The 27285-nt window shown below is 34.9% G+C and overlaps 1 protein-coding gene across 5 annotated transcripts in view; it reads right to left on the minus strand.

Annotated features, from left to right (window-relative positions):
• Positions 1 to 27285, minus strand: part of CEP162 (centrosomal protein 162) — a 76463-nt gene that overhangs the window by 6045 nt on the left and 43133 nt on the right. For 4 of the 5 annotated variants that reach the window (XM_024576630.3, XM_045184864.2, XM_024576631.3 and 1 more), the window contains exons 18-26: positions 26763 to 26868; positions 24026 to 24152; positions 20886 to 21049; positions 20060 to 20164; positions 16770 to 16982; positions 15068 to 15720; positions 12422 to 12563; positions 10133 to 10231; positions 7111 to 7245 (exon numbers count right to left, since the gene is read on the minus strand). In XM_024576630.3, coding sequence (XP_024432398.2) covers positions 7111 to 7245; positions 10133 to 10231; positions 12422 to 12563; positions 15068 to 15720; positions 16770 to 16982; positions 20060 to 20164; positions 20886 to 21049; positions 24026 to 24152; positions 26763 to 26868 — 1744 coding nt within the window. The remainder of the gene's footprint in view (positions 1 to 7110; positions 7246 to 10132; positions 10232 to 12421; positions 12564 to 15067; positions 15721 to 16769; positions 16983 to 20059; positions 20165 to 20885; positions 21050 to 24025; positions 24153 to 26762; positions 26869 to 27285) is intronic. The other variant, XM_045184865.2, reaches the window with a different exon arrangement.

Below are 27285 nucleotides of genomic sequence, written 5' to 3' on the forward strand. Positions count from 1 at the left end.
TTATTTTTAGTAAGTTTTTTTTTAACTTTTAAACTAGAGTTATAAGTGAATTATGCACTATTACAATATTAGAGAATCTGGCTTTGGCTATATATTTACCATTACTAGTGAGTTTGCACCTGCAGCAATATGTTCTTATGATGTTAATTATCATCCTCTTATTTCCACTTGATAAATTCCCTTTAGAACTTGTATGGCAGAGCTAGTGGTGATGAAATCCATTAGTTTTGATTTTGGGGGGAAAGTCTTTATTCTTTGTTTCTAAAGGACAGTTTACCAGGCACAGTATTATGGATTGACAGTCTTTCTTTTGATATTTTGAATATATCATCTCATTGTCTCCTGACCTGCAAAGTTTCTATTGAGAAATATGATCATAGTCTTATGGAAATCCCCACATATGCAACAGGTTGCTTTTCTCTTGCTGTTTACAAAACTATTTGTCTTTGATTTCTTAAAACTTTTTAATGAGATGCACTTGACATGTAACATTGTATTAATTTGAGGTATTCAACATAATTTGATGTTTGTATATACTGTGAAATTATCACCAAATAAATCTAGTTAACATAGTTACAAAACTTATTTTTCTTGTTGCTTGAAATTAAAATGTTAAAAAAAACTTTCAATTACAGTTGACATACAATATTATTTTAGTTTCAGGTACAACAGTGTGATTAGACATTTATGTAACGTAAGAAGTGATCAGCCTAGTAATACCCATCTGACACCATACATAGTTATTGCCAATAGGCCCTACACTGTACTTTGCCCCATGACTGTTTTTACAACTAGCACTTTGCATTTTTTAACGCTTTTAACCTTTTTCACTTATCCCCCTAATCCCCTTCCTATCAATTTATTCTCTGTATCCACGAGTTTGTTTCTGTTTTGTTGGTTCATTTATTTTGTTTTTTGTTCGGATTCCATGAACAAATGAAATCCTATGGTATTTGCCTTTCTCTGATTTATTTAATGTCGCAAATGGCAAGATTTCATGTTTTTATGGCTAATATAATATTCACCATATATCATATGATGTATATTATTCATACATACATGCATGTGTGTATGATATATATTACATATATATATTATATACATGGATATATATATAATATATATACTATGTCCTTTGTTTCCAAAGGATAGTTTACCAGGCACAGTATTATGGATTGACAGTCGTTCTTTCAGTATTGTGAATATATCATTTCATTGTCTCCTGACCTGCAAAGTTTCTATTGAGAAATATCATAGTCTTACGGAAATTCCCACATATGCAACAGGTTGCTTTTCTCTTACTGCTTACAAAACTCTATTTGTGTATATATATACATAAATATGAGATATATAAATACATAAATATTTATATATATGAGATATATACATATATAAATATATATCACTTCTTTATCCATTCCTCCATTGATGGACGCTTAGTTTGCTTCCATATCTTGACTATTGTAAGTAATTTGCAATGAACATAGGGGTGCACATATCTTTTTAAATTAGTGTTTTCACTTTCTTTGCATAAATACCCAGAAATGAAGTTACCCTTCCTAATGATCTTCCTAATTTAGCCTTTTAACCTTTGTACTAACTTTATAGTTGGTTGATCCAATGCTTTTAAGTGTCTGCCTTTGTCAATGAGAATTTTTTTCTCTTCCACATTTGCAATCTTTTCTACTTAAAAAAGTGCCTTTAGTATTTCTCGTAATAATGGTTTAGTGCTGATAAACTCCTTTAGCTTTTTCTTGTCTGGGAAACTCTATCTCTCCTTCCATTCTAAATGATAGCCTTGCTGGGTACAGTAATCTTGGTTGTAGGATTTTACTTTTCATCATTTTAAATATTTTGTGCTAATGCCTTTGGCCTGCAGTTTGTTGAAAAACCAGGTGACAGTCTTATGGAGTTCCCTTGTTCAAAATTAACTGCTTTTCTCTTGCTACTTTTAAAATTCTTTTTTTACCTTTGGGATTTAAATTATGATGCACCTTGGTGTGGGCCTCTTTGGGTTCATCTATTTGTAATTCTCTGTGCTTCCTGGAATTGTATTTCTATTTCCGTGGCCCAGTTAGGTGTTTTCAGTCATTATTTTTTCAAATAAATTTTCAATCCCTTGCTCTCTCTCCTCTCCTTCTGGTACCCCTATATGCTAATATTGTTGTATCTGATGTTGTCCCAGAGGTCCTTTAAACTATCCACACGTAAAAAAAAAAGATTTTATTTATTTTTAGAGAGAGGAGAAAGGAGAGAGAGAGGGAAACATCAATGTGTGGTTGCCTTTTGCATGCCCCTTACTGGGGACCTAGCCTGCAACCCAGGCATGTGCCCTGACTGGGAATAGAACTGGCGACCCTTTGGTTCTCAGACCAGTGCTCAATCCAGAGCCACACCAGCCAGGGCTGGTTTTTTATAAAATAACATTATGTCATCTGCAAATAGTGATAGTTTTACTTCTTTCTTTCTAATTTGGATGCTTCTTTCTTTTGCATAATTGCTCTGGCTAAACTTCCAATACTATGTTGAATAAATGTGGTAAGAGTGGGCATCCTTCTCTTATTCATGATCTGGAAAAAAAGCTTTCAGCTTTCACTACTGAGTATGATGGTACTGTGGGCTTCCAATATGTGGGCTGTTTTGTATTGGGGTACATTCCATTCATAACCCACTTCTTGAGAGTTTTATCATGAAAAGTTGAATTTTTTCAAATTTTCTGCATTTACTGAAATAATCATGTGATTTTTTTCCTTCATTTTGTTAATGTGGTGCATCACATGAATGATTTGCACTCCTTGAATAATCATGTTTGTGATCCTTTTAATGTAGTGTTCAGTTTGGTTTCCTAATAGTTTGTTGAAGATTTCTGCATCTATGTTCAGTGGGAGAAACTGCTCTGTATTTTCTTTTCTCATAGCATCCTTGCCTGGTTTTGGCATTGGGTAATGCTGCTCTTGTAAAGGAGTTTGGAAGAGAGGAAGAGTTTGGTATTCATTCTTCTGTAAATGATTTGCAGAACTGATCAGTGAAGCCATCTGGTCCTGGACTTTAAGAGGTTTTTGATTAGTGATTTAATCTCTTTGCTAGTAATTGGTGTGTTCAAATTTTGAATTTCTTCATGATTGTCTTGGTAGGTTGTATGTTTCTAGAAATTTATATCTATTTCTTCTAGGTTGTCTGTTTATTGGCATACAACTAACTATTCTTAATAGTGTCTTATGATCCTTTGTACTTGGTATCCATAGTAACAACCCCCCTTTCATTTCTGATTTCATGTATTTTATTTAGTCCTCTTTTCTTGGTGAGTCTAGCTAAAGGACTATTAATTTTATCTTTTCAAAGAACCAACATTGTTTCATTGACCTTTGCTATCGTCTTTTTAGTCTCTACCTCATTTATTTCCACACTGATATTTGTTATTTCCTTCCCTCTACCAACTTTGTGCTTCATTTGTTCTTTTCTTGCTACTTCCTTGGGGTGTAAAGTTAGGTTGTTTATTCAAGACCTTGTTTCTTAACACTGTCTTGTAGGCATTTATTGCTGTAAAGTTATCTCTTACAAATGATTTTGCTGTATCTTGTAAGGTTTAGTATGCTATTTTCATTTTCACTTGTCTCAATATATTTTTAAAAAATTTCTCTCTTTTTATCTGTTCTTTGATGCATTCGAGTTTAGGGAACATGTGGTTTAATTTCATATATTTGTGAATTTTCCTGTTTTCTTCTTGCAATTGATTTCTGGTTTCATAATTGTGGCTGGGAAAGATGTTTAATATGATTTCAGTCTTCTTAACCTGTGGAGGTCACGGTCAAAAAAATTACAGCTTAGGGTGCGTGTACCCAAGAGATACATATACATGTTATGGCCAAACCGATGGCTTAAACATCATGGCTTAACACTAGTCATGTACAAACATGAAGCAGTCATGACCTTGAACTTATACACCTGATATATGTAACAATATTTAAGAGTCTGTATCTCTCAGTTCAGCTATGACCTCCTGCAGGGTTAAGTTTATTAAGACTTGTTTTGTAGGTATTTGATCCATCCTGGAGAATGTTCCATGTGTGCTTAGGAAGAATGTATATTCAGTCGCTTTTGCGTGGACTGTCCTATGTGTGTTAAGTCCATGTGGTCTAATGTGCTTTTTTCAGGTCAGTGTTTCCTTACTGATTTTCTGTCAGGATGATCTATCCACTGCTGAAAGTGAGGGATTGAAGTCCTGTACCATTATTGTATTTCTTTCTTTAGGCTTGCTCATACTCGCTTTATACAGGGTCCAGCAGAAGTAAGGCCTGCTTGAGTGTGGTTGGTACAGTAATAATATGGGTGTAAGAATTTATAGTTTTTAATTTGAACATTTCACTTAAAATGTCATATGGTGTGCTTGACTGTGACAGTTATGTTACAGAATTACATGCTTATGACTTTGTCATAAAAGAGGGGCTGGACCCTGTATATTTAGGTGCTCCTGTCTTGGGTTTTATGTCTTCTTCTTCTTAATGTTATATGTTCTTAGTGGATTGACCCCTTTTAATTATGTATTGGCCTTCTTTGTCTTATTATAGTCTTTACTGTACAGTTTTATTTTGTCTGATATAATTGTCGTTATCAAAGCTTTCTTTTAGTTTCCATTTGCAAGGAATATCTTTTTCCTTCCCTTCACTTTAGTCTGTCTGTGTCCTTAACTACTGAAATGAGTCTTCAGTAGTCAGCATATAGATGGGTCTTTAAAAAAAAAAAAATCCATTCAGCCACTCTGTCATTTGGTGGGAGACTTTAGTCCTTTTACATTTAAAGTAATTTTAAGTATGTATTTATTGCCATTAAAAATATTTACTAGGTGTTTTGTAGCTCTTTTGCTCCTTTCTTTTCTTTCCTCTTCCTGTGTGATTTTATGGTTTTCTTAGTGGTATACTTAGATTCCTTTCTATCTTTTGTGTATCTACTATAAGTTTTTGCTTTGTGGTTGCCATAAACATTACTTACATAAGACAACTTATATTTTTAAGTCTATTTTAAGTTGACAACAACTTAAATTTGAATGCATTCTAAAGCTCTACATTTTCCCTCCCCTGTTTTGTTTTTGATGTCGCAATTTATATCTTTCTATCCTGTGTATCCCTGAAGAAATTTTTATAGTTATATTTTGACTCCTTCATACTATCTTTATGTGATTAATACACCACCAAGGGTATATTACTATGTATTACCTTTACCAGTGAGATTTAATCTTTTATACACATATGTTGACCTGTTACCAATTAGCACCCTTTTGTTTCAGCTTACAATGTCCCTTTAACATTTCTTGTAAGGCTAGTGTAGTGGTGATTAACCCCTTTAGCTTTTATTTGTCTGGAAAACTCATTTCTCCTTTCATTGTGAATGAAAGTTTTGTTGGGTATTCTGGTTAGAAGTTTTTTCATTTCAGTACTTTTAAAACAATTAGCATTTTAAATTATGGTTGTCATACAATATATGAATTTCAGGTGTACAACATAGTGATTCAGCATTTAAATACCTTACAAAGTGATCATCACAATATAGTAATCATCTGTCACCACATAGTTATCACATTATTATTGACTATATTCCCTGTGCTGTATATTACATTCCTGTGACTGACTTTATAACTGCAAGTTTGTACTTCTATTGGTCTGTTTGGTAGTGTTCCATAAGTCCCTTAAGCTATCTTCACTAATTTTTTTTTTTCCTCCCTTCTCTGATTGGATGATTTTCACTGCCCTGTCTCTGAATTCACTAATCCTTTCTTCTGCTTCATGAACACCGGGAAACATTTTTCAGTGCAGTTAGTATATGCTTTAGTTCTGTGACTTTTACTTGGTACTTTCTTATAATCTCTACTTCTTTATTGAACTTCTCACTCTGTTCATTCATTCTCCCAAGCTTGGCGAATATCTTTATGACCATTATTTTGAACTTTTAAACAGGTTAATAACTTTGTTTCATGAAGATCTTTTTCCAAGGCTTTATTGTTCTTTCTTTTTTTTTTCCTTTTTTTAAAAATATTGTTGTTCAATTACAGTTGTCTCCATTTTCTCCCTACCCCTTCACCCCACCCCAGCCAAACCCACCTACCTCCCCCGCCTCCACCCTCCCCCTTGGTTTTGTCCATGTGTCCTTTATAGTAGTTCCTGAAAACTCCTCTCCCCACTGTCCCCTCCCCACTCCCCTCTGGCTATTGTTAGATTGTTCTTAACTTCAATGTCTCTGGTTATATTTTGTTTGCTTTTTTCTTTTGTTGATTATGTTCTAGTTAAATGTGAGATCATATGGTATTTGTTCTTTCTATATTTCATCATTTCTTCATTTTTCTTGACTCTCCGTGTTATAGTTTCTATATGTTAGATAAAAGAGCCACCTCTCCCAGTCTTGAAGAAGGGAGTCACATAGGAGATGAACCTGTCTGTTCAACTCTGCCTTACTTGTCAGAGAGCTGTCCTTGTCTCTCTACTTCCCCTCTTCCACCCTGCAGTACACACACTGAGGAAAAGCCACCTATAAGCCAGGATGACAGCTCTCAACAGAAAATGAATCAGCTGGAACTTTGACCTTAGAATTCCAGCATCCAGAACTGTGAGATTAATTTGTTTTTTAAGCCTCCAAGTTTATGATATTTTGCTGTGCCAGACCAAGCGGAATAAAACACTCTTCAAGCAAAGTTAAATATCAGCACCAAGGCTAATGCCTAAAACATATCATGCCCTTACTTCTGTCATTTTTCATTTCTATTAATTCATCTGTGAACAGTAATGATATTACTTGTGCTAGGCACATAAGAATTGAATTGATCACAGTTTAATGTAGATCTATTTCTTCCAAACACTTATTGAAATGACTTGAACTTTTTAGAGACCTACCAATAGTTAAGAACATGACACACGTTATTTCTCTATTTCTCCATATATAAGGCAAACCAGTCTTCAGGTATTTGAGATTTAAAGTCACTTTTAAATTGTTAATAAGATCAATATATAATAGTTTTATACATATATAAAAGTTTTGCTAAGGATGACAAAACTATAGCAAAGTGGAGGTACCTAAAAGTGAAGAACTATCCAAATATGTAAATGTGATTTACTACCTTACCTGTTGAAGTTCTTGCTCTCTTTTATTATGTCTCATTTCCATCTGTTTAATTTTCTTTTCTAAGTCCATGAAATGTTTCATTTCTGGTGTATGGTTTTCTTTGGCCTCTCTCAATTCTTCCAAGAGTTTTGTAATCTAAAATTGAGGTATGAAGTAAATGAAAAACAATGATATGGAAATAATTTATTTTTAACAGGTGGGCTTAAGAGGTAAGAATGTTAACCGTATCTTCTGAACTAACCTCGCATTCCAAAAGGTTTCAGATAATTGGGCCACCTTTCCCTCCCACATATGCCAAGCTGGTTTATAGCATTCAGAATTAAGCTGGGCAGTTTTCTTTGGTGTATTCAGCTTTGCTAAAAATATATTTATTAATAGTGATTACTTTTAAGATTAAATAATACAAAAAGCGTTCAGTAAATATGGATCCTTCTGTCAACTCCCTATAATCCTATTTGTAATTCTCTTCTTGGCTCTTACGTTTTACACTTTATAATTCATTCCACAAATAAATGTGTGCATATAAAATAGAGATAATGAAGTAATAAACTTTCTGTGCTTGCTGCTGCATTAAATCCTGGGGTTGCAGAGATGAAAGACATGGGCAGTTACAGTGTAGTGCACTACCTCCTTTTTCACACCAAGGCTCACAAAGAAAGTGGAGATATCTTATGTCAGCAGGGAGTTAAATGGAGAGGATGTGAGGCTTCTTTATATTGGGTTTGATGAAACAATTACCTGTATTTCCTTTATACAATATTAATTATAATATGCTAACTGTTAACATCAAAAGGCAAAATAATTGACAAGCAAATGAAAATAGATAAAATTCAATTCAATTATGTTCTACATGGAAATATCCAGTACCTAATAATATGATAATACTAAAGGCACACATCTTCTTCCTAAATTAGTTTTTAAAAGGAAAAAATACAAGTAAATTAAGTCAGAGGCAAATTTAAATATTTTAAATATGAAACATTCCTGACTAAAAAAAATATGCAGACTTTAATTGGATAATGTGCAGAAAGGTCACAGAGGCTTTACAGAACATGCTGTGGTGAGGGGTGCTAGGCATGAAACTTTTATATCAAAACAATGATCACTAAAAATTGTAAAACACAATTTTTACAAATAAAACGAACTATGACTCTAAACTAAAAAAGTTATCAGAGGCATTCTTATACACATAATGGTCAAATATCACTTTAACTTCTGTAAGCTTTTTAATGATTGAAAAGCAACTGTGAGTATATCATTAGACGACATTTCCAGCCGTCACTATCTTGTGATCCACAGGTAATCAATCCACTTTCTGATACACTAGCTGGGGAGTCCTTGTGAAGTGAATAAAAAGCAGTTGAGTGAATGAGAATTCTGATATAATGTGCTATGATGGGGAGATGCCCAAAGAGCAGTGAAGGACACCTAACTGGAAAGGGAGGTGGGCCACAGGCTTCTTAATTTGAGACAACTGTGTTTGAATCAATCTTAAATAGTAGTAGTGAGTCATGAATTATGTGCTAGGCACTATTTTAAGTACTTTACAGATGTTGTGTTAATTTATCAAACATTATTTGTTGTCTGATTCCCCAAATAAAAAGTAAGCTGTAAGAAAGCAGGGATTTTTGTCTACTTTGTTTTCCTAACACTCTGCACAGCAGAGAGTAGGTATTTAACAATTATTCATCAATTAATGAATTCCCCTTTTAAAAATTAAATATTCATTCATCAATTAATGAATGAATTCCCCTTTCAACAATTAAACATTCATTTGTAAACTGCATAAATTCAGACAATTGGTTCTAGACAAATAGAAAAAAATTACCCTCCATTTGTACCTAATTAAATGTATCTTGAGTATCATTAAAGTTGAATACTTATTTTTATAAAGTTCTTGTATTTTAGTGCATTTATCCTATGTAAATATTGTATTTTGCTGTGTATAATGTGCATGTGTGTTTTTGTGCATGTTATACATGGGATTATTATCCCCATGGTATATAGTCATTATACCCATGTATAATATGTATCCTTATTTTTCCCTCAAAAATTTGGGCAAAAAGTGTGCATTATACACAGCAAAATACGGATGGATACATAAGCAAAGATGCATGATCAAAAATGTTTCCTGTTACTTAAATACTATAGAAAAAAACTATAGTAACAACCTCCGTGTCCAATGAGAAGGAGGGGCTTGGCAACCTCAGGCAAGTTAATTTTTCTAGCATCAATTTCTTCATCATAAAATGGGAATAACAGTACCTACCCTTTGGGGTTATGGTGAAGAGCTTCATACAGCACATATCACAGTGCCTAGTACATACTAAGCACTTAAAACTCAGTAACTATTATTGCTATGGTGAGTTTCCAAAAAGATTATTTCCTATAATTATATTATTATTGGTGATCCAGTATCACTGTCATGACTACTTGACCTATTTCCTAACCAAATTAAATAGTGTTAGTACTTAAAGAACAAATGGGTTTAATCATACAATTATATACCATAAAAAATCAAACAAAAGAACCAATAATCCCATTTCTCCACTGCTCAGAAAATAACATCTGGGAAAGCAAACTTTTTTTTTTTTTATTATGAAAAACAGACATTTATTGAAGATACAAGATGCCAGAAACATTGTACACAGGACAATGATGTCCCAGTCCCCTTCAAAGTAGGCACCTTGGGACGTCACACAGTTCTCCCAATCACCATCAGCTGCCCTGTTGTATTTTTCTGAATCTCATCAACAGTCTGAAATCTCTTCCCTTTCAAAGGTGATTTTAGTTTGGGGAAAAGCCAGAAGTCACAAGGTGCCAAATCTTGTTCATTGGTAGCGGTCTGAATTAAGTCATTAGCCAACAAGACTTTCCATAAACAAGTTATTAAAATCTTCACATGATATTTCTAGATATGTCTATTTGTATATTTAAGTTAAAAAATTTATGCAGAAATATGAATATGATTGAAATGGCTAAGAGAACCTTATGTTAGCCCAATATTTTTGTTATTTCTTACCTCTTTCTGTAAAATTTCTTCTCGAACTTGAGAAACTACTAGAGACTCTTGTTTATCCTGCAGCTCATTAACTTGATTTTGGAAATGTTTTATAAGCACCTAAGAAATTATGTTAGAAATACTAAGTTAAGAAAGCTCTTCCTTAAACATTATTTGAAAAAATAAGGAAGTCAACTACCTAATATTTTAAAATTACCAAGTTCTAACACAGAAATAAATTGTCATAGGAATTAAGTTTATTGAATTAATTAAACTCACTGAATAAATTCATTGTTTTGCTTCTTTCAACATTTAATATAAACTTTATATTAAATTATAAAGCATTACATATTATAAATTAATGATTATGTAACTACTTGGCTTCTTTATCTCTAGTACTTTTCTTCTGAAGGCCTGAAAAATACTTTTTAAGATTGCTGGGGATAAGGGAATATAAGAGGACTAAAAGGTAATGGAAAAAATATAATAAAGATTAAATAAAATAAAACAAACCTCTAAAGTCTAAGCATTTTGCAGAAAGTGGTAATTATTATTTTTATACTTTGTGATTAAAGTAGAATAATAGCTTTTATTTAAAAGCTATTGAAACTGTAATTGAACAATAAATTAAAAAAGAAAAAAAATAAAAGCTATTGACTAAATAAAGATAACACAAGCCCCAGGTCTGTAAAATAAATGTTAGTCTCATATTTTTAGACAAAGAAACTAAAATAACACTAAGACTTCCTTTAAGAAATTGAAAAAGCTTAGGAAAAAATCATCTCATCTCTAATGTTTTACGTTTACTGTTTACACGATCAAACTATGCCAACTTCTATTTAACTCACAATTTGCAATATTATATTTAGAATGCTGGGAAAGTAAAATATTTATGCCACTATGGCATCATGATACTACTTTGCTGACCTCTCCTACACCACGCCTTACCACACAGTCACGTGATATGTTTATACCGCATGCTGACACCCTACGCTTATGAGGAAAAAGGCTGCAGAGGTTATCTTCAAGGCTTTATAATGGTTACTTTTGAAAAGCACTTTAAATCTTTTTTACTGAATTGAAAACATAGTTCTTTGTTTCTGAGCTGAGATTAAATACAGACCTCATTACCCCAAATACTTCAACATGAATCTCCTGATAAGGATATTTTCTCACAAAATCACAATAACACTTTTATACCTAAGAAAATTAACAATTCCACAACATCTAATATGTAGTCCACATTCAAACTTCCCCAATTGGGGGATTTGTTTTCAATTAAGATGATATTAAATAATTATAGGTGGAAGAGGTGGTAGTGAGATAATTATTTCTTGAATAATTACCTTAGCTTGTTTTTTAAAATTAAAACCTACAGAAAAGATGTACAGCAAAATGAATATTCATATATTCTTCAACTTGAATTACCAACTGTTAACATTTTGCCCTATTTGCTTTTTTTCTTGGATACACCATTTGAAAGTAAGTTGCACGTTCTATTTTAATGTTGTTTGTTCAACTTACTAACTCCATAGATGGGCCACACTGTAGATATTCACAGATATCTGAGAAGGAAGACACTTTCAAGGAAATGCAGATGAACTGTCAGCATACACCCTGTTATAATTTTTAAAAGACTGCGCTTCATAATAGAGCTGTCTGTGTATATCTCTGTTCGTTATTCTATCCCCAGTGCCTGACTGTCCACAGACGCAGGATCATTATTTGTTTAATGGATAACAGTTAATGGGGCAAGAAGAATGACTAAGACAATCACTTGTCAGTTGAGATTTGGGGTAGAGGGAGATGGTTTAACATTCAAGTTCAAGGACGAAGGTCCTAATCACATTAGACACTGCCCTCAACCATCCATTAACACTTACTTAGATCTACTTGAGAAATACAGGGACAAAACTGTAAAACACATACTGTATTTTTTGGACCCTAAGACACACCTAGGTTTTACAGGTGGAAAATAGGAAAAACAACTACTCCACTGCTGCCACCGCTCCCCCCACCCCCCAATGAGCCAGGGAAGCTACATTCGGACTATAAGACTCACCCCCATTTTCCTCCCAAATTTGGAGGGGTGCGTCTTATAGTCTGAAAAATGTGGTACTTAGAGGTATAACTTTAGAAGAGTTAAACATATGGTAATGACATCCTCATACAAAAATAAAATCAAGCCAATACCATTTTCTATCACCAACATAAAGTGAAGTTAAAATAATTCCAAATTAATGTTCTGTTAACATAGTAAAAAAAAAAAAATCATATTAAAATCAAAGAAAGTTTGTTAAAGTCACTTACCTCCTGAGTTCCTATTTTACGATTTAGTTCAGCTACTTTGGAAGAAGAATTTTCTACTGCGTTTTGGCAAAGGAGTTTCTCTACTTCCCTCTGATGAGATGCTTTGAGAGATGAGATGTGTGCTGCAGTCTCTTCCTTGAGCCTTTAGAGCAAATGAAAGAAAACCACACATAAAAGTGGCTCTTCAACCTCTAATTCAGAGTTAGCACAAAAATATTGTAAGAAGCCTAGAAGTTAAAGAAGCAGAGGGAGAGCAGGCACCAGTATCTCCTGCACTGTGCTAGGTACTTACACATTATTTATCTATGAGTTCTTACAACCACTCCATGAACTCACAATTATTTACTGAATTTTTTAAGGACAAACTTGACTTTAGGAAAGAGTGCTGTATCTAGGGTCCCAGATCAGTAAGTTGCAGAGCAGTGGTTTGAGCCCAGCAGAGTTGAACCAGGCCAGGCCTTCCATTCTACCCTCAGCCTGGTGCTGCACATCTAAGGGAATCAAAGGTTCTAAATGTTCTGTCTGGATTTAAAGCAAAGGGCCTGTCATTTTATCTTTTAAGAAAAACTCATATTTCTTGCCCAGATTCTTATTTGAATAATCACAATTGTTCCCTTTAAAATCGCCAGTGCTTTGTCTAGGCATCGTTTCTCCAGTTTTTGGTCCATGCATATAACTCTGGGCTAGTTGCATGTTCTGAGAATAAAATTGTTTTACAGTAATCATTTTTCAGTCCTCACAGAGTAAATGAACCAAATTATTCTGGACCGTGAGAGACTACTGATTTGTCTGTGACGAAATGTATGCATTCAAAGGCAGTTTAGCAAATGGCAGAGTCACAACTCTGATATATTTCTTATAGATAAGCATTTTCTCTCTTATTGGAAATATTATTTAAAAATGACAGGATTGTAATCAAAGCAGATATTTAGTCACTACTGATACCTATTAATATGACAATTCCAAAACTACAAATATATCAATTGCTTATTTGATTATATGAATATTTTAAGTAGGGCCCTAAGAAAAGCATAGAAATCTAAAGCACCCATGACATAAATGCTCATAATAAAAAAAACAAAAAACAGCCTACATCTGCTACTAGGAAAGGTTATTTCAGAGCTGTTGGAGAAACAGATTAACAATACTAAAAAATTATAAATATGTATAGAAAAATTTATAGGAAAAATCTGAATTATTTCTAGTAAGGAATGTAATTCTTTCTAAATAGCTTCATGGCTACTATTGCATTTGGGACTACAGAAAAAGTTTCAACTTGAAGCAATATGGTTACCATGATGACTCAATGAGACATCACTGCCAATCAATCAGTAGGTGTTTATTAGGTGCTTCCTATGTTCATTTGGTTTCCTATGCTCACTCTTCCTGTGGTCTATCAGGACCTACCTATTCCTTCATGCAGGCACTCAATACTCAGTGTGATGCCTCCAACTCTTGTGTTCCTTGAGTCAGGTAAATGTATTGAAGTCCTAACCTCTGAAGATCACAACATTATAGATTCTCAATATCATAATTAATTGTTGCCTCATAAACATTGAATTACATGTTTTTGTGTACCCAGAAACATTTTAAATCTCACAAACCTATTCTTGTGTTTACTGGTTGCAAAGGATGTATAGTCTTACATCAGTTCTCAAGGATCTACAAGGCAGATTAGTGCTTTCTGGGTTTATACTCATAAATCACATAAGGGTTGGGAGGCAGAAGCAGGAAATTTTCTGGAAGCTCTAGGAAATATTTTGTGGGAGAGGTAGGACTTGAAATATGAATGAGCTTTTGCTCATGAATGAATTTGCTCAAGGCAGTGAAGAAATTCAGCAAGTTAGGCTAAGACAGTCCGATTTCTGAGGAGGCAGAATGAAGAGTCATCATGAGTCAGTTAAAAGGAACAGAAAAAAAAGTTTGTCAGAGCTGCCAAGTCATGGAGGTTAAGGGAGGCAATCACTTCAGGAAGGGTGATATGGTCAGCAATGTCAAGGAAAATGAGGATGGAGAAAACTGCTGGACTGGGAAAGGTCACTGACCAGGTTTAAAAGAACGGTGAAGATGAGAAAGACAGAGAAAGAGGACGGAACTTGGTTTGATCAGGTGAAAACAATCTGAGCATGTGAGAAACCTCTGGAAGGAGACATTAGAGAGTACTTGGAGATTCTGTGAAGAAAAGGGGTGATAAGTTTTTCAAGGCATGAATGGATGTGATCACAAGATTAATCTGAAAAGTTATTTTGGAAAAAATGACCATTTCCTTTTAGAATGTCAACTCCTTTTCGTAATAGATATTTTTTGACAGCAATCTGCCAATGGCAATCATAAATAATGATACTCATTTGAAGACGGCCCAACAGGTCAGCTTACTAACACCATTTAGATACACCCAAAAAGAAGATGAGACTGGTCAGCCCAAAGACATGACTTGGGTTGACATGGAGATTCAGGTTCATCAGAATCTGGCTTCCAAAGGTGGAGGATCCTACTCAGAAACAGATCTATGTTTAGCAATGCACTGTAATTTCTTAATTTGACTACAAATTTAATTCAGTGTATAACTACTCAGAGAATATACATTTTTGTAATTTAAAAACTTGTATTGTTTTGTCCCCATATATTTAAAAATTCACATTTTACCTTTTTATGGAATTCTCAAATTGGTTCATAGCTTCTTCAGATTTCATCTTCAGCTCATTCCTCTCCACAATTAATCCCTCCAGTTCATTTTTCAATCTGCAGTTTTCTTGTAAAACCTCGGAAATATGGGAATCAGTAAAAGTATGTGGTTGGTAAAGCTTGCCACCCAGGGTTCCAGGGAAGGAGGTAGCACTTCCTTTACCTGGGTGCAAAACATCTTTCTTCACCCTTTTTCCAGTCCTTTCCTCCCTACCCTTAGAGTTCTGATTAGATAGCATCATTCTTCTCTCCTTCTGAAGCCTTTCCACAGTTTTTGAAAGGTCTTGTATTTCTCTTCCCTTTGCAGCCAGCTCCTCATTGAGTCTTACCAGTTTAGCTTTAGCATTAGCCTGTTCCACCTGGAATTCTATAGACTGGAAATCTTTATCATCTTTATCATATTTCTTCAGTTCTAATTCAGCATTCTTATGTTTAAGCCTGTTTATTTCGGCTTCAAGGTTTCTTACAGTGATTTGATGGGCTTCCTTAATGTTGTCGAGTTCCTTCTCTGGCGCTTTAAGTCCGGAGGAGTTGTCAGGTTGGTTCTGAGGTGCTGCCTTCAATTTGTGGGCAAGTAGCTGCTCCTGTTCCTCTAGCCTCTGTTCATACTGAATCTGAAGAAAAGAATGCATGTAATGCCAAACCAGTGCTAAAACATTTCACTAGTTACTGAAGCCCCCATATTATCAGGACCCACCTAATCCTTCATTCAGGTACCCATTACCCATTCTGATGCCTCCAACTCTGCATTCCTTCAGTCAGTTAAATGTCCTGAATTCCTAATCTTTGAAGGCCAGAACATTATATAGTCTCAATATATGTTATATGATTCCAGAATTAATGTTGCTTGATAAACATTACCTTATACATTTTTGTATACCCCAAAGCTTATTTTAAACCTCACAATCAAACCTACTATTTTATATGCTTCTCTATGCAAATTGACAAACTATACATTTTGAAGACTAACAGGGAAAGCAATTGGGGGTACTGAAGTCTTTAGGATAAAGCACACTCTCACCTTTCTAATATCAATTTAGAAATCTCATACGGAGTAAATCAGTCAGCTTGAAGTTTATGTCCTTGAGATTTTTATTATAAATGAAATAACCTCAACAGTTTACTCTGTGGAAAGAGGCACTGACAGTGTTTGTTCATTTATTCAATGAATATTTAGCTATGACTGTGTGCCAGGCACTGGGCCAGACTCTAGAGATAAAGAAACTCAGGTTTTGCCTCCAAGAAGTTCCCAGCCTGGTGAGGAGTGTGACATGGCAGCAGTTTCAATGTCTTATGGTGTTAGAATGGGCCTTTGAACGGGTACATTTCAGTGAAAATATTTTCATCCATGGTAATGTCAAAAATTTTATACTGAATGTGTATCAGAAATGCTTTATTCTGCGTTGTCATGACTTAATTTATACTAGTTCTAGTATCATTGAGAGGGGCTCGTGTAAAAATTATCCTGTGCTTGTTTATTTCACGTTTGAATTAAGTTATTGAAGGAGGACAAAAAGATAGGATGAATCTAAGTTTATTTTTGCATCTGACAATTATGATAAAGGTTTTGTGGGAAAGAGCTATTTGTTAAAATCAGATCTAAGAAGTCCCAGCTCCCATGGTCCATCTCTGAGCCCCATCTCTGTGGCTACCTCACACTTACTTTGATTTTCTGAAACTGTTGTTCCATGGTACGAAGGCTTCTCTTTGCTTCTTCATCTTTGCCCTCCAGATCGGTTTCTAGTTTTTTTATCCTTTTTTCCATAAATTCCACTGTATTTCTATCCATTGTATCACCAGCTGCTGATGCAGCCAATATTAAAGCAGGTAGAGAATTAGGATATCTTCTCTTTAGAATTCCTTCCATTTCCTTTACCTATTAAAAATTTTTTGTATATATGTAAATTCACAAATATATTATAATTAAGCAGTTTAATACAGATTAGGCTATATTATATTAGTTATATCTAGATTTCAAAGACATGCTTTTATCACATCTCAGGACTAAACTGAATGCACAGAAGCACAGAATAATTTCATATTTTATATCCTTAGATTATCTGATTTTTAAAAACCCTATAGTGTACTGTCTAATTAAGTACTGGTGAATTTATGGAAATCCTTACATTCATTTGAAATAGATCTTGGAACTGTTTTACACATAACCAGTCTTTTCGAGGACACAGCTCTTCCCCCCCACTTTTTTTCCTACAGATGCCCTCAAGTGATAGTGCTTATGCTATCTTCTGACTGAAATATTACTTATATGTATATGAATGTGAAAACTTTTTGCAATAAACATACACCTTCCTAAGCACCTGCCCCATCCTGCAATGACCTCCATCCTACCCTATCCCCAGTGCCAAAAGTACCACTTCAAATGAAGTTTAAAATAACCTCAATTAGGAAGGAGGATGAGATGACAAAGACTAATACTCATTTTGTCTATAAAACAACATATTATATGGTCTTTCTGTATGTAAGAATGGCACCATGGTCTACAGAAATAAGAGTTTGATTTTACATCTGTGTATGTTTGTATACCTTCTTTTGTTAAAGTATTGTGGTTAAGATATCTTTGAAACACATAAAACACTAAATTCTTTTGTTTAACAGTTTTATAGCCTCTGAGTATGCAGCGAAATGAAACAGTAGCAAAGAGGCAGTCCCTGCAGCGGTGAGAGCACATAACGCCGTTCGACACCGCCACTAGCACTGTGACCTGTGTCAACTCCTCAGTCAAAATCTCTTTAGCCTCATTGGTAAAATGGGGATGATAACAATATCAATTTCATGGCAAGATACAATTAAGTTAGGAACAAATGGCATTTATTTTGGTAAAGTGCTTAGCAGAGTGCCCAGCATACAGTAAGGACTTGATAATGTGAGCTTTTATTGTAATTTGGTATCAAAAACTACCTTTCTTAAGACAAGATGAGTTGCTAGTGCTCAAAATCCTGTTTATAAATTGAACACTGTTCATATTAAATATTTAAGTGTCACATCATTTGCAAAGTTAACAACAAATATTTCCATTCGTAACAACTGCTTACCATAAACTGGGATATAGTCAGCTGTACGTATTGATAACTTATTTATCTACAAATTTTCAAAGCTCTGCTTCCTCTGGTATTTAAAACCTAGTTATCTGAAATAGATGTAAGCATATAAAGGTATGTACATACATACTGCATGTATTAAGAAGAGAAGATCTAGATTTTAGTTGTAGCATTTGGGAGAAATATAATAGATAAACAGTAATAAAGAAATTTAAAATAAAAAAATTTAAAAAGTGAATTTCTTTTAACATATTCACAATGCATTCATTTAAAATTTTAAGAAATATTTTCAGTCCAATTTAGATACCTTGAAATGTATATGTTTTGGGGAACCATATTTTATTTGTATCTTCTTTTTCTTTTTTAATATTATTCTTTAATCACTGATACTGGTGTGGCTACTACAAAGTAGATGTTTTTTCTATTTTTTTTTTTAATTCTCACTGGAAATTAAATTATAGAATATTCTATTAATTAAAGCATGTACAAATGTATACAATCTGAAATTTTCATTAAAATATGCATTTAATTAGCCCCATTTTTACTTATGTGCTCTTTAGAAAAGAAGATACTTTATTCTGTAATCTATGTCAGAATATATGGCTCCAAAATGATTCTGAATATGATATGCCTTGATTATAAAATATATATTAAGGTTTAAAATCATTAGGATAGAAATGTTCATGGGAATAGAATTGAGATCTAAAATGTACATGCAGCAAACTATACAAAATACTATTGATAATATGTTAGAAATATATAATCTCATAAACGAGTACATTTTTAAAATACAGTGTTAACAAAAGAGGGAGGTTACAAAGCATTGTATTTCTGGTCAATATCATTTCACATCTTTATTTTGCTATTAAGCATGTTTACTATTTTTCTCACACATTCAGTTCTACATTATTTCTCTTAAAATAATTTTATCTGTTAGAGAAGTATTTCCTTTGGTCTTTTTTCTCTCACAATTCTGGATGGCTAAACCATATTGACTAATCTAAATCTTAAGCATAGAAAAAGAAGCCAAGAAATCTTAGACTAGTTATTTTAGAATATTTCTAGCTCTCAAATCGCTTTTGTGATTACTTTCCTGTGAACCACTGAATCACACTACCAAGTCATACCTTTTAATGTAAGAATAGGTCATGTAAAAGTAATGAAGTTAATTTTTTGCTTAGTTTTCCTTCCTCTCATAAAACTGGGATAATATCCAGTGCACTGATGACCTCACAGTTTTGGGTTTGTGACAGAATAATAGCCATACATTTAAATATCATGACTTGACTGCAGAATCATGCTCTCCTATGAGCAAGGCTGAAAATTCTTACTTTAATACTTAGTTATGAATAGAAATACTACATTATTAAAAGTTTTAAAAACAGAAGGAAAAAGTTAATATTCTAACAAAACAACTACTCCAATGAAAAAAATCTTTATCCTAATAAATGTTACTGTATGATTTTTGAAATAGATCTCCATGCTACATTGACCATGTAATGAGTATTTTTAAGCCTAAATAGTAAGAGCTCAAAATTATGGCCAACTCTTTGGGGTGCTGAATGTTCTGTTTCCATGGTGTTTTGTAATACTTCCCAGCATTACTAACACGTTCCAAACTCAAGGATTTCATTTCCTGTACTCCTGACACCAATATTTTGTCAGGAGAAGGAATCCTAACTCTATAGCCAGAGTTCCTAAATTTTGCTTCCTCTTCCCAAACAGAGCTGTGATGCAAAATAATCTATCATCAATAGGTCTACCATCTAACGAGGCATATTAGGTCTATAAGAATTTCCAGGTTGACTACATCTTATAGTATCTCCTGCAACAAGAAAAAACACAATAGATCACTTATAAAATACCTTAATGAAAATTTACCCTTAACACATACTTGTCGCTCTAGGTCCTGAATTTTTTTGGCATCTGTTGCTTTATCTTTTAAATGTATCTTCTGTTGGATAGATGGATTTCCAGATTCAGCTTTCAGTTTCTCAACCTATCAATAAGTAAAAACATATTAAGAAGTATATTTAAAACATACAGGGAAACACCAGGAGGGTGGTACAATTATAGTTTATTCATTCATTTATTAAATCTGAGATAGGGCACTCTGCTAGAAATATGGACGGCAAACAAGCTGGGCCAGGTCCCTGTTTTTGTGGTGCCTATGCTCTTTCTAGTGGAAGGAGACAGTTGAGAAGCTAATAAACTAAATTAACAAAATAACCTCAGAAAATAAAAAAGATTAAAGGAACAGGAAGAAAGGGTCAGAGAGGGTGAGACTGGCAGCTACACTAGATAAAGCTGATCAGGAAAAGTCTTTCTTGGGGGTAGAAATTTGAGCTGAGACCTCAATGAGGAGCAAGACATGGGGAGAACCAAGGCCAGAGTAATCTAGGCTATGGCAACAAGTGGTTTAAGCGTGGCATGTCCAAGAATCAGCAGGAGATTTGGTGTGGCTGAAGGCGAGTGATTTGTGGGAGTATGGTTTGTATGGGCTGGAGAGTCAGGCAGGGTTCAGGACACGTGATAATGAGCTTGGATTTTTTTGCAGTCTAATCTGAAATAAACTACACATCTAAAAGCAAACCAAAATCCAAATCAGCTATTTTAATTCATAGAATTTGGAGTATTGGTTCAATGACACAAGACTAAGAACTGATTGTTGAATTTAATAGGGTTGACCTACAGAAATATATTCTGAAATGATCTATTACCTCAAGTTTGAGCTTCTCAATTTCTTCATATGCTTCTTTAAGTCGAACTGCATCTTTATCTAGAAGTTCCTGATTTTCTGCATACCACTGTAATCTTTTTTGCAAACGACTTATTTCTTGTTTATGCGTTTCTTCTAAAATTTTTATTTCATATAATTTTTCACCTACAGGATAAATAACTTAAAGTTTGATTGTAATTTTTCAAAATGTAGAAATAAATTGAAAGATTTTAAATGAAAACCAATGCTTATCTAATAAAAGTATTATGAAAAAAATAAGAGGAAAAAACAACCGATGTATGCATGGTAGTGTCTAGTTTAACTTATTATTAATAAAGGGACATGAAGATTATGTTCATAAGCTAAATCCTGAAACTCGTAGCACAGTTGGCTATGCAGAAATTTTTGATCATCAGTTGTTTCCCCGCCCTGACTTTCTTTACAAAAGTAAACTTGTTTTTGTGGAAAAATAAATACTGGATTCAAGATATTAAAAGTAATAAAAATGGGAGGAGAACCAAGATGGCGGTGTAGGTAGACACACTGCGCCTCCTCGCACAACCAAAACTGACAGAAAATTGAGGCAAGGAAGTCCGACACCAAGGAAATAAAAAATAAACATTCATCCAGACCGGTAGGAGGGGTGGAGACGGGCAGCTTGTCCGTGGCGGGACCCAGACTGGTGGAGTGTGGGACAAACGGGGCAGGCAGTCTGACCACTAGCAGACCCCGCAGCCCCACATTCGCACACAGATAAACTGGATAAACGGTGGGGATCGTGGCAGACCGCACAACCCAGGGCTCCAGCGCAGGGAAATAAAGCCTCAAACCTCTGATTGAAAGAGCCCATGGGGGTTGGGGCAGCAGCAGGAGAGACTCCCAGCCTCACAGGAGAGGTCCTTGGAGAGACCCACAGGGGCCTGCAGTGTGCACAAGCACACCCACTTAGGAACCAGCACCAGAGGGGCCCAATTTGATTGTGGGTAGCGGAGGCAGTGACTGAAACCTGGAGGAGAGTGGAGCAGGCGCCATTGCTCCCTCTCGGCCCCTCCCCCACGTACAGCATCACAGCCCAGCGACCAGCGTTACCCCACCCTGGGGAACACCTAAGGCTCCAACCCTTTAAGTAACAGATGCGCCAAGATCAAAAAAAAAAAAAAAGAAGGCCCAAATGACAGAACACTTCAAAGCTCCAGAAAAAATACAACTAAGCGAGGAAGAGATAGCCAACCTATCGGATGCACAGTTCAAAACACTGGTGATTAAGACGCTCACAGAATTGGTTGAATTTGTTCAAAAACTAGATGAAAAAATGAAGCCTATGCTAAGAGAAACAAAGGAAAATGTACAGGGAACCAATAGTGAGGCGAAGGAAACTGGGACTCAAATCAATGGTGTGGACCAGAAGGAAGAAAGAAACATCCAACCAGAAAAGAATGAAGAAACAAGAATTCGGAAAAATGAGGAGAGGCTTAGGAACCTCCAGGACAGCTTGAAATGTTCCAACATCCGAATTATAGGGGTGCCAGAAGGAGAAGAGGAAGAACCAAAAATTGAAAACTTATTTGAACAAATAATGAAGAGAACTTCCCTCATCTGGCAAAGAAAACAGACTTCCAGGAAGTCCAAGAAGCTCAGAGAGTCCAAAGAAGCTGGACCCAAGGAGGAACACACCAAGGCACATCATAATTCCATTACCCAAGATGAAACAGAAGGAGAGAATCTTAGAAGCAGCAAGAGAAAAGGACACAGTTACCTACAAAGGGGTTCCCATAAGACTGTCAGCTGATTTCTCCAAAGAGACCTTACAGGCAAGAAGGGGCTGGCAAGAAGTATTCCAAGTCATGAAAGGCAAGGACCTACATCCAAGATTACTGTATCCAGCAAAGCTATCATTTAGAATGGAAGGGCAGATAAACTGCTTCTCAGATAAGGTCAAGTTAAAGAAGTTCATCATCACCAAGCCCTTATTATATGAAATGTTAAAGGGAGTTACCTAAGAAAAAGAAGATAAAAAATAAGAACAGTAAAAATGACAGCAAACTCACAGTTATTAATGACCACACCTAAAACAAAAACATGAGCAAACTAGGCAAACAACTAGAACAGGAACAGAACCATAGAGATGGAGATCACATGGAGGGCTGTCAATAGGGGAGTGGGAGGGGGAGAGGGGGGGAAAGGTACAGAGAATAAGTAGCATAGATGATAGGTGGAAAATAGACAGGGGGAGGGTAAGAATAGTGTAGGAAATGTAGAAGCCAAAGAACTTATAAGTATGACCCATAGACATGAACTATAGGGGGGGAATGTGGGAGGGAGGGGGTGGGCAGGATGGAGTGGAGTGTGGGGGGGAATGGGACAACTGTAATAGCATAATCAATAAATATATTTAAAAAATTTAAAAAAAGTAATAAAAATAAAGCATCCCTATAATTACATTAAAAAGTAACAATAGCAAACCTATAGTAGGTGCTTACCATGCATGATTTTATTCAACACAACTTATGTGATGGGTACTGTTCTTATTATTGTTTTTACAGATGAGGAAAGTAAATGTAAGTAATTTTCTCAGAAGCAGGTAAGTGGACTTCATTGTATATGCCTTACACTGAAGACCCCAACATCACAGAGGAAAATTCTTTTACTTTTTATCAGACAAGAACTCTTCTGGTCTACCTTTCTGGCCCTATATTCTGCCATCCAATCCACATGCTCACTCAATAACATGCTCATGAAACGCTTAGAACAGCGTCCCTCCATTCTTTCATTTCTGAATCTTGCCGGTCTGCAGGACACAGCTCAAATGCCACTGCTCCTTAAAACCCTTATTTAGCACCCTGCCTCATGTGAAGGTCAAAGTCCAGGTGGAATGACAGACATGTAAACAACTAAACATAAAATGGCACAAATTCAAAATAATCCTTGATTTTCTTTGATCATACAATTATTCCTGATAAAACTAATCAAATGCTAATACCTATGAATAACCACTTAAAAAAATGTTTCTAACCATTACAATATACTTTAAGGAACAGCATTTTGTTTATGCTGTTCAACTGCTATTAAACTCAAGATTAAACAGTTATGAGTATAAAGGTAAACTGTTTTACCTAAAAACTGTTTAGCTCAGTGTTTTACCTGTGACATAAGCAACCTGATCTTTGGCTTGGTCTCTCTCTCTCTTCATTTTTTCCAAGTCTACTTCAAGAGCTTGTTTGTCTTGCTTCAGTCTTTTGATGTCTTCCAATAAACTGTTTTTTTCTTTCTTGATATTCATAGAAATACAAGGCAAATTATTTTTAACTACAATAAATTGTAGTATAGTCTCACACAATCCATCATAAATAGTATGTTTCCTAAAATTTAGCTGTGATTTTTACCACCCCTCCCTCCCAAATTAATAGCTCCTCACAACTTACTAAAACCAGTTCTAATCATCTACCTCATCACAGTCTGAAAGACCTTCTTATCTACTGTTCTAACTTCTGGATATTATAATAACCTCCTAACTAGTCTGCCTTCTCCACATTCAGTGGCTACCATTTATTCTCCTCACAGTAACCAGAGGAATTGTTTTAAAGAGTCAGTTAGTATCACTCCTCTGTCTGAAATCTCTGGTGGCTCCCGTCCTCTAAGGACACAAAGTCCTTACCATGACCTTCAATGCCACATAACCCAGCCTTCCCTGTGCCTCGGACTGCATCTACTATAAATCTTCCTCCTCCAATTCCACTCCAGCCAGAGACCTCCTGTTCTTTGAACATGCCCAGCACACTCCTACCCCAATGTGTTTGCACTTACTGTTTCCTTTGCCCCCAGCAATTTGTCCCCCCAGAGAGCAGGTGGCTTGCTCCTTTATTTGATCGAGATTTCTGCTCAAATGGAGCCCCAGGAAGACCTTCCCTGAACACTCTTTCTCAAACAGCAACCCACTCTAGTCCCTAGGTATGTTGTTTTATTTTCTTTTCACAACACTCATCACTACCTGACAAAGTATATATTTATTCAAGAGCAGGACTTTATTTGCTAACCCTTTATCTGTCATAAATGCATAAAAAATGCTTGGCACATCAAGAAAATGTTGAATGAATTCTCAGTATGCTCTACATCCCACACTACTTTCTGTGGCCTCATTCTGCTGCTTGACAATCATACTTATCTTTCAGAGCTTAGTTCAAATGAGGCTATTCTTTATCCCCTCCTTTGCACTCCCACAAACTTTCACTGTACCTACAGTACAGCATTTGTTACTTTGTTTCATGTGACACTGACTTGTGTACATACTCTTCTTATCAGGTTGAAAGCTCTATGGGGACCAAGATTGATTTATTACTACCTGACGGGACTAAGCACATGGCGCGTACTCAATAAATGTGCATTGAACTGAATGCAGAACTGCTGAAGAAACTCTTGCACTCATGGTAGTGTACTTGTATAGTTATGTTTCAAAATAAAAATTCTTACAAACGCTATACTATCCTACAATCTAAAATGCAGTCTCACAGCTTTCAAATGATGCTAATGCTATGCTTGAAACTTTACTGTGTTTTTCCATAAGATTTCATAAAATATGGCAACATTCTTTTTTAACTTGCTAATTTTGAGGTCCACTGATAAAGGGGATGAGGGAGTCTGTCCAATTATTTATTCTTTCTATCTATCTACCTATCTAATAATTATTCTGTATATACATACATCTGAAAAAAGATCTCTAATGGATTCATATTTGAAGCTGCATTTTATACACTACAAAAACCTGTTAAACATCAGTCATTAAACTATGGTATATTCAAATTCCTATGTAACTGTAATCCTCTTTATATAATTTCTAATTAAAAAGTGGTACATAATTGGAATTTTTCTAGTTTACAACAGCATTCAAACAGATTGGAAGGGCTTTTTTATTTAGTGCTATGATTCTTGAGGGGAGAGTTAACTGCCCTCCTACAGGGGATGTTTGGAAACAGTAGTTTTGATTGTTACAATGACTGGTGGGTACACTGGGGACAAGGATTATAAAAATTATGCAATACAGCCCGACTGGTGTGGCTCAGTGGATGGTTTCTGGTTCGATTCCTAGTCAAGGCACATGCCTAGGTTGTGGGCCAGGCCACGTCCCCAGTTGAGGGCATGCAAGAGGTAACCAATCAGTGTTTCTCTTGCACATCAATGTTTCTCTCCCTCTCTTTCTCCCTCCCTTCCCCTCTCTCTAAAAATAAAATCTTAAAAAAAAATTATGCAATACATAACATTGTTTTGCTTAAAATACAATTAACCTGCCCAAAATTCCAAAAGGTCTCCCACTGGTAAATGCTGCTCTAGAAAATTCTAGGCCATATTCTTTGTAATACAATTAATAAAAATAAAGAAAAATTAGGGAGCAAATGCTGCATTTTTACCTTTGTATTAGGTACATCAGATGCAAATATTTGTGGGTATAGTCTCTGCCCCCTAGAAGGGTATAGTCCACTTAGGAAGACAGGTAAAAAACCAACTAAGGTTTGAAGGCAAACCATCATCTTCAAATTATCTGCCTATTTTTGCTGTACACTTTTTAGGAGGAACTTGTTTGAAATAATGTATGCATGCCTTAGCAGGTTATGATTCCAATACAGCTCCATATAATAGATACCTGAAGAAAGGTTGTATTATAAATGGGATGCCATCTAAAGCCAGTATTTCATTGTTTCCTTTGCATTAGGGAGAGTCACATGTATGCTAAATGCTATCTTTGGTTTTCTTAATTTTTAAATGGTATAAAATTTATAAAAGGGTCTCATTTATTCATAAATTACAAAAAACAGATTTTTTACACATGGTGATTTTTATAATAATCTTTACTATGGCTAATAATTAAAATCCTTATGCAACTCACCTGTGCCACCCGTAGTTCTGCTAACAGATCTGTAAAATTCTGGTTTCTGGTGGGCTCTGAATCTTCAACTACTTGAGACAGGAAACTATTTTTCTGCATCTGTTCTCTGATTTATTTGGAAAATAAATTTTTTTTTTTACAAGGCACTCTTTTCAATACAAACTACTCAATTTTTAAACTCTTAACAGATGTTAGAACTATGTGAGTCACTGAAGATAAAAGTTTATTTAAACAGTAAAATACCACTTAAAGGGAAAATACTTTTAAAAAGGGAAATGTTTATATTTAATCTAAAGGAACTGAAACCCTAAGACTATTATTGGTTTATTTAATATGCAATTAAATAATGTAACTATAAAAATATTTCCTCCCAATTCTCATAGAAGAAAAAACTCAATGTCCCAGAAAGACATGCTGCGCATTTCCCGTGGTGCTGTGTACTCCTTGTCACATCACCCTAGATTCCTTTCTGAGAAACACAAACTGCCAGTCATACATACGGAAACTAATAAAATTAAACACA

This window comes from Desmodus rotundus, chromosome 11 (assembly GCF_022682495.2).
Source record: "Desmodus rotundus isolate HL8 chromosome 11, HLdesRot8A.1, whole genome shotgun sequence".
Lineage (NCBI taxonomy): Eukaryota > Metazoa > Chordata > Mammalia > Chiroptera > Phyllostomidae > Desmodus > Desmodus rotundus.